The sequence below is a fragment of the Notolepis coatsorum genome (genome assembly GCF_963971535.1).
Source record: "Notolepis coatsorum genome assembly, chromosome: 1".
In the NCBI taxonomy this organism is placed as follows: domain Eukaryota; kingdom Metazoa; phylum Chordata; class Actinopteri; order Aulopiformes; family Paralepididae; genus Notolepis; species Notolepis coatsorum.
In genome coordinates this window covers 149,089,451-149,102,566 of record NC_140165.1, presented here as the reverse complement: position 1 = coordinate 149,102,566, position 13,116 = coordinate 149,089,451, and the positions used below count along the sequence as shown (strand labels likewise).

General features: G+C 43.4%; 1 protein-coding gene across 1 annotated transcript in view; it reads right to left on the bottom strand.

Annotated features, from left to right (window-relative positions):
- Positions 1-13,116, bottom strand: part of slc15a4 (solute carrier family 15 member 4) — an 80,104-nt gene that overhangs the window by 42,027 nt on the left and 24,961 nt on the right. Inside the window, exon 7 of the mRNA XM_084325776.1 lies at positions 12,401-12,559. Within this exon, the coding sequence (XP_084181902.1) occupies positions 12,401-12,559 (159 nt within the window). The remainder of the gene's footprint in view (positions 1-12,400; positions 12,560-13,116) is intronic.

The following is a 13,116-nucleotide window of genomic DNA, read 5'->3' as shown; positions in this document are numbered from 1 at the left end:
GTGCCTCTCTCCACCCCTCGGTCAAACTCCTGAAATTCTCTGACGACACCACCCTGGTGGGTCTCATCTCCAGGGGGGACGAGTCAGCCTACAGGAGGGAGATCGAGAGGCTGCAGAGCTGGTGCAGCTGCAATAACCTTGAGCTCAATGCTCAAAAGACAGTGGAGATGGTAGTGGACTTCCGGAGGAAAGCAGCCCTGCCCCCTCCCATCATACTGGGAGGCACCCAGGTGACCTCCGTGGAGTCATGCCGATTCCTAGGCATGACAATCTCCCGGGACTTGAAATGGGAGCTTAACATCACGGGCCTGCTTAAAAAGGCCCAGGGGAGGATGTTCTTCCTCCGGCAGTTAAAAAAATACAAACTGCCGAGGACCATAATGGCCCAATTTTACACGCCCATCATTGAGTCCATTCTCACCCACTCCATCATCTCCTGGTTCCCCGCTGCAGCGGCAAAATATCTCGCCAAGCTTCAGCGTGTGATTCGCTCCGCGGAGAGGGTGATCGGCTGTCCCCTGCCCTCCCTCAGGTCCCTGCACGACTCCAGGGCGCTGAAGAGGGCAAGAAAGATCATGGCCGACCCCTCCCACCCCGGACACAGCCTCTTCACCCTGCTCCCCTCTGGGAGAAGGCTGAGGATCCCAAAGGCTGTGAAAGCTCGTCACAGACTGAGTTTCTTCCCCTCAGCCGCCAGGCTGATCAATGCCTCAGGACCCCCCCTTCCCCCACCTCCGCCCCCAAGTGACACTAGCACAATGACACTGCACTGCACTGGTCGTTACTGGAACTCTGCACTTTACACTTTATATATATATATACAATGGGGGAAATAAGTATTGAACACATCAGCATTTTGTCCCGTAAATATATTTCCAATGTGGCCATTCAAGTGAAATTTTCACCAGACTTTGGTATTAACTCAGGGAATCCAGACAAAAAATCTAAACATTAAAGTCCATACATAAATAAAGTTATGTGTAATAAAGTGGAATGACATAGGAAAAAAGTATTGAACACACTAACTGAAATTAATTCAATACTTAGTGGAGAAGCCTTTGTTTGTAATGACAGCTTCAAGGAGGCTTTCTGTATGATGTAACTAATCACCTGCAGTATTCAGGTGTGATTTTGGCCCATTCCTCTACACAGATGGTCTTTAAATCTTGAAGATTGTGGGGGGGCCTCTTGTGAATCTGGATCTTCAGATGCTTCCACAAATGTTCAATTGGGTTTAAGTCAGGTGATTGACTGGGCCATTCCAACAAGTTGATTGTCTTTCTCTGAAACCAACTTTGAGTTTCCTTTGCTGTTTACTTTGGATCGTTGTCCTGCTGGAAGGTCCGCCCACGCTCATCCTCAGCATCCTGGTGGATGGCAGCAGGTTCCTCTCAAGGATTTCTCTGTACATGGCTCCATTCATTGTTCCTTCAATGATATGAAGTCTGCCAGTACCAGGAGAGGAGAAGCAGCCCCACACCATGATACTTCCACCCCAAACTTCACTTTAGTGTTATTTGGGTAATGTGCAGTGCCATTTCTCCTCCAAACATGGTGTGTTGCGTTGCGTGACAGCCAGAAATTAACATTTTGGTCTCATCTGACAAGAGTGCATATTCCCAGTAGTTCACTGGCTTGTCCAAATGTTGTTTGGCAAACTTTAAACAAGCTTCAACATGTCTTTTTTTCAGTCGTGGAGTCTTGCGGGCTGAGCGTGCACAGAGGCCATGGCGGTGGAGTGCATTGCCTATGGTCCTTTCTGTCACAGTTGTACCTGCTGCCTCCAAGTATTTCTGGAGCTCTTTCCTAGTGGTCCTTGGCTCTCTGGCTACTCTTCTACAGTAAGTATCCTTCTGACTCCCTGATCAGACATTTTGTGAGGAGCACCTGTGCATGGCAGGTTGATGATGGAGTGATGTTGCTTCCACTTATGGATAATGCCCCCAATGGTGCTTACTGGAAGATTCTGAAGTTGTGAAATACATCTGTAGCCAATTCTATTTTCATGATTTGCAACAATCTGTTTGTGAAGGTCTTGAGAGCTCTTTGCTTTTACCCATCATTTGATGTTTCTTGTGTGGCACCTTGGTAACAAAAAATACATTTTATAGCCCATCAATATATTCTAACCCAGTTGACATTATCAGCACAGATAGGAGGTAGAGTTGCCTCCTAATTAGTTTTGGTTTTCAGCTAGTTCCTGGCCTTTCCTTGCTGTGGTGTACTGCTTTTTGTTAGTGTGTCCAATACTTTTTTCCTGTTTCATTCCACTTTATTACACATAACTTTATTTACATATGGACTTTAATGTTTAGATTTATTGTCTGGATTTCTTGAGTTAATACCAAAGTCTGGTGCAAATTTTGCTTGAATACGCTCATTGGAAATACATTTACTGAACAAAATGTTGATGTGTTCAATACTTATTTCCCCCATTGTATGTGTATTTAAATTATTAATCCTCCACTGCACTGTTTTTGTCCTGTGTCTGGGTTGTTGTTACTGTGAAGAGAATTATGAAAAATGCATACACTGTAATGCCGCAAAATGTGTTTTTACACAAATGGCTTAATAAAGGAATCTGAATCTGAATCTGACCAATCAGCGAAAAGGTCGGGGCGCGATGTGGAAAAACCTCGCAGATTTTGGGCGAGCTCCCACTCGTGTGCCCGTATTCCGATCCGCGCAATAATATTCACGGGGTAAATGTCCTCGTGGGACACAAGTTCCCAATGCATTGTCCCGTGGGATTATGCCCCCCCCCCACGGCGATATTAATTGAGGATTTGTGGTGATTCTGCACCATATAATTTATAATTTATTTGTCCATGTTATTCAGCAGTAGGCTATTATGAGCAAACGAAATTCATTAGATTGGACATTTTGATTAATTATTTCAAGCGGAGAATTGAGAAATTCGGCACTACTGATAGATTAAGTTATTTCAGTGAGTGTGAGTGAAAAAAGCAATGAGTGCTTGAGAGGTTAGTCACCTTACAAAAAAATTCTTCAAATATTTGCATGAATAGAACAATTAGATTGGACATTTGATTATGTATGTCATCATGCAGCACAAGCACAATACAACGAAAATAAAATAAAGAAACCCATTATTATTTATTTATCCCAAATAAACTTTCTGACGGCCCCCGTGCAGGCGGCCCCCGTGCACGTCGCTATACATTAACACATTCGGCGCCAGACCCGAGATATCCCGGGTTAACTCGCCATGCGTTGGGCGCCAGACCCGGGATTTCTCTGGTTTTTGTCGTTTATTCGTAATATTTGTATTCATTATTCATCCAGGGACCTCTGTGGTACCATAGGGAATGAGTCTGAGGTCGCCAAAGTGCAATACCGGCCGGATCCAGCTAGACGGCGGTAATAAATTACACGCCAGCAAGAACACTGCGATCATCAGCTGCTGGACTACTAGAGGCTCCCAGAAACAGTCAAAAGAGGATCGGTAATGCAGCCTTTATCAACTATGCCCCAAAACTGTGGAACAAACTACCCCAAAACATCAGGGAAGCCAACTCGCTAGACATCTTCAAAAGACGGATCTCTTTGCTCAGGCATTTCAATGACTTACCTGCACTATTCTTACCCTGCCTACTTTTCTATGCTAATTTTATCTTATTTTACACTGCCTATCAAATGCATGTGTCGGTTATCACACTTTTTACTTCTTACTGATGACTATTTTTAAACTGAATCATTTTTAACTATTTTTCACACTTTTTACTGTAACCTTGCTATTTACATTTTTTACTGTTGTTGTATGTCCGTTCTATTTTATAATTTTTAGACTATTTTTAAACTTAATCATTTTAAACTACTTTATTATTTGTATTACTGAATAGAGAGCCTATTAGGATGCTAGATCCTAATGTGAAACACTGTGATTTACCATACCCTGCTATGCTCACCCATGCCTGTATTTTTACTGTTGTGAAGCACTTTGAACTGCAACCTCTGTATGAAAAGTGCTATACAAATAAAGTTATTATTATTATCGAGCACCCTTTGTAACCTTGTATCTTGGCCTGTGTAATGGCCAAACGTTTCCGGTTTCATGTTTCCTTGTCGGGCGAGGGGAGCCGTTCTCCCGGTTCCATTGAAGCGTGTCAAATATCCCCGATCCATATGTTGTGGTGGATTATGCCGTGGACCAAATGGACATTGGATGTACCAGATGGCGATCAAACAATTGGAATATTATTTTTGGAATACTCCCGATCACAGGTAAGAACGATCTGACGTAAATGTTTGCTTGATCCTGCAATGCTTTTATACCGATCGGGCCGATAAGTGTTTTTAGTGTTCAATACGAATGCCGTTACTGACAATCAAAATCAGAACCCCCCCCCCCCCCCCCCCCCCCCTTTCATGCATCCATGATGGAACATAATACCTATGATATAGATTTGATTTCGGAATAATAGCGTGTACAGGCAAGAAACGGCAACGGCTATAGTGGAATTGACGTATAGGGCTATAACTCAGCATTTCATGAATTACCCTAGACCGCTCTAAAACCATACTTATATTCACCACGGTATAACACAGGAATGTAGGCTATAGATAGAAAAATGTATTCTTTTTCACATATTGAACGATAGATAGGTGATGTCAAATGGGCCATAGTATTGTATCCATAGCTATAATATAGAATATAGTTATAGCTCTACAAACAAGGTGACACACTCCTATCGTTTAAAGAGCGGCCTAGCTACAGCGGGCCCCGACTAATAGCTGGCGCCGAATGAGTTAACAGTTGTCTATTATAAATCACATTTAACATTTTAAGCATTTTATGAGCAAACTAAATTCGTTAGATTGGACATTTGAAAACGGTCTTGAATGGCCAAAACATGTCTGGAGATTATACCTTGCTAACGTTACCACTTAAACTTTTTTTTCACCAGCTAACCTGAAAGGCGTGCTGATCAGCAGTAATGCAACGTCATGATTGTCGATTGATGGGAGTATCAATAAATTTCTAGCTCAATGCGAGGTCTGCTGCTGCTGGCTAATAATACGGTCAATACGTGGGGAGATCTTTGACAAGGCAACACGCATGTTATCCTCAAGGCTCAACGTGGCCCTATATTTTGTTTTCAGAGCTGTCATGGATGAAAAGCCAGCTTCACACAGACATGTGGTGCTGAATGGTATCAACACCTTAACTGCTGCATCATGAGATACTTGGTACTCAGCACCACACTCTGAAACTAGCTCTCCAGGTGGTATCAGATGAGATTTCAATGAGTTCTTCCAAGAGTTTGGATGGAGATGTGTCAGGAAGCTTTGTCTCAATGTTGTCTGTAAATGTTTTTTTTATCCAGAGTAACTTGGTGATCCTTTTCTGTGTTTTATTAAATAATAATTTTCAGATTTTGAGAAATGGTCAAACTTATCCAAATATGGTATTTTCATGGTAAACAGTGCAGCTGCAACAGATACTGTAGCACTTTAGTGATAATTTTCTGTAATCCAAAAAGAATTAAAAAAAGGCACCCCTGGCAGCTCTCTGCGGCACCCCTGTTGAGAACCGCTGCTCTATCACATACATTATATATTAGCATACATTATCCTGTATTACATACATTAGCCATTATAATACATTATCTTGTATTACATACATAATCCATATAGGCCATTTCTCATTTGATGGCTTTGTTGTTATAATTTAGAGCAAGATCCTTTTTTATTCAAATGAAACAAGTTTCCTAGGGATGTTCGATATTGGCTTTTTTGGCTTTTTGGCTTTTTTACCGATATCCCGATATTGTCCAACTCTTAATTTCCGATACCGATATCAACCAATACCGATATATGCGGGTTTCCCCCGCAAAAAAACTGAATAATTTCAGGTAATTAACATTACATATATCTTGTCGTGGAATTAACACAACATTATGCATACTTATGACAATAAATAAAATCAGAATTTGTTCTTACTTGCTTGCCTGGGTAAATAAAGGTTAAATAAATGTAAAAAATATATAATAATAATATCGGACATCCCTAGTTTTAAGTACTCGCAAATCAGTCTTATTCTCCATTGGATATAGCATTGGCATGGAAGGGCCATCAGCAGAGGGCCCTTCCCTTTCATTTGCATGTTCTTGGTATCTGATTCTAGGGACATCTATGGATCTCAGGGAATGTATTCCCAGTGTCAGAAATATTGTGTATGTTACTACAATTCAATTATATATATATTTTTTATCTTTGACTGTGAATAACACCATGCTAAAAAATATATATATATATATATCTTTTCTTTTTTTTAAACAGATACCGATGATTTCCGATATTACATTTTAATGCCAATATCGGTAGATTGATTGATTGAATGAAAGTTTTATTAACAGATTGCAGAATGGGTACAATACACAGTACGGCTCAATACACACAATTGTTAACACATTCCCTGCCACCACTTTGATCATCTTATACCATTCTCTGCCAGTACTGTAAGTCTATGGAGATGTTCACCTTCTTTGCAGGGCTATAACTTTTTAAATTGTATTGCTAAATTGACATTACTATGGCCCATTCAACATCGATTATCTATCGTTCAGGATGTAGGAACGTTTGACTTTTTCATTCACACGAAAATACCGTCTAGAGTATCAATAGGTTTTTATCGTTTTCTGCAGTAATTCCTAGAACGTGAGATATAGGCATAAATGCATATATTAGATTATCAAATGCCGTTTGATACCGATCAACGCTATATTAAAAATTTCAACTGTACATGGTCCTAAACGTTATGACTGATCATGCGCGGGTGAACGGGGGGGGGGGGGGGGGTCGTTTATAATTCCGTGATTGTCGTTAAATGCTTCATGTAGTATGGGTGATATATAGATCAGAGCAGTTTGTAGTGAAAAGAATAAACAAAAACGTTGAAACTCACGGCAGCCTCCTCTTAGCGTTGGGCGATGATACTGGAGCAAACAGATCCCAGTTATGTGATGGGGATCGAGGCGATCCATTTCCGGTTTGTATAATAATAATAACAGCCCAAATCATGTGGATTATTGAGTTATGGCAGCGATCCATATCCACGGTGTGTGTCTTGAGTCCCGCGACGATAAACGAGTGGCCGGACGGATTTAGGGGACGGACCGAGCTCCAACGAGCATATCCGGTTTGGCAACTCGCCGATCAGCCACCAGGTGGCAGTATTGAAACGTTGCAGAGTTGTGCTGGCTCAGACAGCATCTGACAAGGCTCTGTGAGTGAAATATGAATACCATGACAAAAACATGAAATATGATCAGAATAACGTCGTACGCCGTGATCTGGCAGAATTCGCATGAACTTGAAACCCGTTGTATGACGTTTCTGGCGGAGAAAGTGTTAAGGGGATGCAGACCAGAGAAAGACTTTCGTCTTGTTTACATCAGGGTCCCCCATTTTCAATTCATAATGAATTGTAAGTAAGGGTGCAACTTGCTCTGTGCAATCCATTCTTTGTGGATCTAGCCCCAGGTCTTCACTTGACCAAGACATGAACAAACCAAAAACCCATTAAAAGGAAACCCTGAGCCTGGGACACCTCTTCTTTGATGAGGTGATTCGGTCATTGGGTGCCACTTGTCTCACCAACCAGCTGAGTGCCAGTTGATAAGACAATGGCCTCTCAGAAGCCGAAGCCTACTCCCCTTCCCCGCTTCCTCATCCACCCCCACCATCCAGGATGGGGAACAAGGTCTCTGGGATCATAGCAATGTTCAGGGACAGGGAACTTGGGGTAGGAGCATCTGGGAACAGGGACTTCAAGGCTAATATGGGAAACCAAACGTGCTGGGCAACATGCCTCCTGGCCTATAAGAACAGTGGATGCCAGAGCAGGGGTGCAGTGGGTGAGGGTCAAGGACAGGACTGGGGCTGCAAGCTGCAGAGGCTGGGCAGTGACTTCCTGGGCTGTAGAGGCTGGGGCCCAGACAGAGGGTCGCAGGCTTCTGGGCTCACTGGAGCTGGGGTGCAGACTGTAGGGGCTGGAGTCTCATCCTCCTGGGTTGCTGGGACACAGGGCTAGAATCTGCCATTGTGGGGCTGGCACTGAGTCGAGGCCCCAGAGCTGGCTGTGCTGACAAGGGCACTGGGCGAGGCCCCAGAGCTGGCTGTGCTGACAAGGGCACTGGGCGAGGCCCCAGAGCTGTCTGTGCTGACAAGGGCACTGGGCGAGGCCCCAGAGCTGGCTGTGCTGACAAGGGCACTGGGCGAGGCCCCAGAGCTGTCTGTGCTGACAAGGGCACTAGGCGAGGCCCCAGAGCTGTCTGTGCTGACAACGGGGCCCCAGAGCTGTCTGTGCTGACAACAGGGCCCTAGAACTGGCTGTGCTGACAACGGGGCCCCAGAGCTGGCTGTGCTGACAACAGGGCCCCAGAACTGGCTGTGCTGACAACGGGGCCCAGAGCTGGCTGTGCTGACAACAGGGCCCCAGAACTGGCTGTGCTGACAACAGCACTGAAATAACGGTACCTGCCTCGACAAAATCCGTTCATTGGTTATCCAGATACAGATGAATTAGCATCTTAGAATAACAAATAACAGTAAAAGACAAACGCAACATCTTTTCTTTTCTTTTCACCAGCGCGACCAGCACGTCTTTCGTTGGATTGGCATGTCTAATAAGGCTGTTATTAGAAAATGTGTGTGCATGGGTACAACAGATCAGTCAACAATGTCGAGCTGAAAGTGAAGATGAGGCTTCAATATATTTTCCGTGGTTTGATGCAGTGGGCAGCATAATCGGCCAAAACCAACCAGTGACCCCTCCGTTGTGGCCGGTCAGCCCATCCAAAGCAAGGGAGCCCGACGTTGTGACTGGTTAGCCCATCCAAAGCAAGGGAGCCCGACGTTGTGACTGGTTAGCCCATCCAAAGCAAGGGAGCCCTCCGTTGTGACTGGTTAGCCCATCCAAAGCAAGGGAGCCCGACGTTGTGACTGGTTAGCCCATCCAAAGCAAGGGAGCCCGACGTTGTGACTGGTTAGCCCATCCAAAGCAAGGGAGCCCGACGTTGTGGCCGGTCAGCCCATCCAAAGCAAGGGAGCCCTCCGTTGTGACTGGTTAGCCCATCCAAAGCAAGGGAGCCCGACGTTGTGGCCGGTCAGCCCATCCAAAGCAAGGGAGCCCGACGTTGTGACTGGTTGTGTTCAGCAGGATAGCGATCAAGTATATATGCAATTATCTTTTACGTTGTTCGTTATATGTTTTGTCTATCTGTCTGTAATCTATGTGGTTAGCGCGCGATATGGCCATAATGTTTTTAGTGTAGGAAAAGTATCCAAAATTCCGCCTGTATCTAACCCATCGTGTAGGTTTAGCTAGGTACATTACTGAAAATGTCCGTGTACCTGTTTTGGTTCATTCAGAAATATATAGACTATAGAGAGTTGCTCTCCTCAATTGTGCCTGGGAGCTAACCAAGACTGCAGTGTGTACGCAAACCAGAGGGGGGAGAGGGAGGGGGGGAGTTTGCACTCAAGGACGGAGCGAGGACGGAGCGGAGCACCCTTTCCTAATGAGAAGACACCCTAAGAGCCACAAAAATTACTGTGGAACCACAAAGAGCCACACCATATATACCAGCGTTTCTCAACCTTTTTTTCAGTCACAGCACCCTTCATGTGTTTATAGGTCCCACCCTCTGGCCTCTGATGTTGCTAATGTCTTTTTTATTTGGGCCTCACACAGGGTTAACCTCTTAAGCCCGAGCGGTCCGGTACTGGACCGCAAATGAGGCCATAAATCGATCTCTACAGAATGTATGAATTAATGTTGCATTTTCTTTTCAAATGTAGCCAAGAGTAAAGACCCTAACCCTGTCAAAACAGCAGTCAGCAGTGTATATTTTCAGCATTACGTTTGTTTACCAATGATTGTAACTGTTATTAGTGAAATATATGATTATAGAAATCTCAGGGCATTGAGTCGGAAACCGGCGCATATTGACGGGAGGAAGTGGCGCAGTCAAAAGTGAGTGTAGTCTTTTGAAGGAAGAGACCCAGGGCTTTTGATGGACTTTCGAATAATAAAAAAAACCTACCCTACCCACTACCCAGCTCACGCCAGCCCCTGTAAATCATCTGACTTCTGGATTAACTTTTTTATTTCTCTTATTTTTCGGGATTATCTCCCACAAACCTGAACGTTATTGCCATAAAATTTTGAGAGATTTACATTATAAAAAAGTAACTGTACTTGTGAATCACGCCTGGTGATACTAAATCCAGATTGAATTCTGCCACTGGAAAGGGGAGATTTGGCCCGATCCATAGATGTGCCACTTGGCCATAATAAGGTAATTTATAGGCCTGATATTCTATAATCATATTTCAAATTGCATGTGTCCGGATGGCGGAATTCAGTACTGTATCTACAAAACCTTCTGTTTAATCATCTTCCCTTTATTAATCTGCTTAGATTTTTCAGGTCTGGTAAATTTTAGCATGGTGTTATTCACAGTCAAAGATAAAAAAAAAATATATATAATTGAATTGTAGTAACATACACAATATTTCTGACACTGGGAATACATTCCCTGAGATCCATAGATGTCCCTAGAATCAGATACCAAGAACATGCAAATGAACCATTTAAAAAAAAAAGTCTAAATGTTTATTCTACGTCTTATGAAATGAACGAGGAAAAAAAAGAATAATATTTTTTTTTTTTACTTATTCCGGGCCAACAGCACCCTCTGCTGATGGCCCTTCCGTGCCAACGCTATATCCAATGGAGAATAGGACTTATTTGAGAGTACTTAAAACTAGGGATGTCCGATATTATTATTATATATTTTTTACATTTATTTAACCTTTATTTACCCAGGCTAGCAAGTAAGAACAAATTCTGATTTTATTTATTGTCAAAAGTATGCATAATGTTGTGTTAATTCCACGACAAGAGATATGTAATGTTAATTACCTGAAATTATTCAGTTTTTTGGGGGGGGAAACCCTGCATATATCGGTATCGGTTGATATTGGTTGATATCGGTATCGGAAATTAAGAGTTGGACAATATTGGTATATCGGTATCGGTAAAAAAGCCAATATCGAACATCCCTACTTAAAACATATAAAATATAATAGCAATAGATCTAAATAACACAGTGATCGTCAATGAGTTGCTTCCAGTCAACATGCACAAAACAGATAATTTTTTCATACATACATTTCCATTTTATACCGTGATGAATATCAATATATTTCTAGAGCGTTCTGTCTCATCTCAAAAAACTTTAAGCAAATCGAGCTTAAATGTATTTCCTTAGAAATCGTGCCATTTGTCGCTTGATTTATGAATCGTTTTCAAATAAACGCTAGATTATCGATATTATCTGTCCTTTCCTTATGCACGAAGAGAAGCGGGGTCTGAAAAATCGCTTCTCCGTACTTTGGTCGGCGCGAACCTCACACACACACACGCTCCGATGGCGGTTATAGGAACATCTGATTACCCCAAGATTCGTAACATAAAGGCCTTACCTCACATCTGATGTCATGCAAAAAGATTAATCCAATTCCTGATCGCCATTCCAAATATCGATCGCGTCCATTGATCCAACGTTATAGTCCAAAACACATAATCCACGATGCTCCCAGTGGGAGGACTCAATGCAATAGTATCCAGCTGCATGCCCGAGAAGTAAAACCTGGACCGGACTTATTTTTTTGATGCACAGTCCCAGCCAATCCAATCCAATGATGTGCAATACCATCCAGGCATTTGCCCTTTGCGAGCTCAGACCCATTCCCAATGATAACGTCAGGCTGGATGGATGAAAAATGAATGGATATCGCTAATAAAAGAAATAACGATTAAAACCTGACTATACTCGTGATTGGCACGGAAGCGATGGCGAGTTAACCCGACTATACCCGTGGTTGGCAATGAATGGGTTAATGGAGGGAGGAGCCACACATTGGCGGGCAAAGAGCCGCATGCGGCTCGCAAGCCACGGGTTGGCCACCCCTGGCTATGACATTATAACCTTTGATACAACGTACAGTTTACAACCATTATACTACACATCTTATTATGCTGTGATCCTGCTAACTGGTGGCTCTCATCAGATTCCTTACCTTGCAGCTTCAACCATGACATACTGTACTGTGCACAAGGGTAACTACACAAGTACATGGAGGGAGTTGAGTTGTATATTTAGAAAAAGAAAAGACTGACTGCATGAGCCAGTAGGACAGCGAGCCAGCGAAGAATAATTTTTTTTTTATCTAGGCCCTATTCAAAGGTTGTGTGACATGATGTCGACTAGTACAGCCCATAATTTCACTCTTCAAGGACATGAATATGCCCAAAATGTACCCTATCTAACTAAAGTTTCCACCAGTAGAGGTCGTCAACCCGTCGTACCTGCGATACTGGCGAAGATCTCGCTGATTCCAATCAGCACATACTGAGGAACCTGCCACCATATGGGCAGGTCTGCAGCGTAGTAGGTGACGTTGCCGAGGACCTGTTCAATGGTGCCGTGTGATTTGATGGTCTCCAGTCGTTTGGTCTCCAGTATACCTGCAAGGGCAGAGGCAGTAAGTGGTCTATGAAGGTCAACGTCAGTAGAAGGTACATACAATATACCATCCTTAGTTTTTCAAATGACACAGATCTGGGGGACTACATGCTATTCAAGCTCTGAAGTGGATCAAGCAAACGGCAAATAGCCTACTGCAGCGTATGGAGGAAATAGCCTGTCCCGTTTATAATACAGTTGAGATGAGGGACCACTTGTAAAAGTACTTAGCATCCTATGACGCCAACAAAGTTCCCTGACAGTCTATTAGGGATTTAAGAGTCAAGAAAAGGCTGGTCTCCCACTTCATTGAGATCACATCTTCATGCTCTCAACATCATGGAACGGAGAGGACGGCTCCAACAATAACGTCCGAGCGATTATTGTCATCGTCAGCCGCCGCTTCCTGGAAGCTTTATTAGATAACCATTATCATGCAACCCGGCAGCTATTTCCAGATGACTCCGGGAGACAGCCTCCTGTCATAACCACACTTAATGCTGTGTTGTAATCCACAGCTAGCCCATAATACCAGCCGTCCGTCCCAGGCAGGACAGCT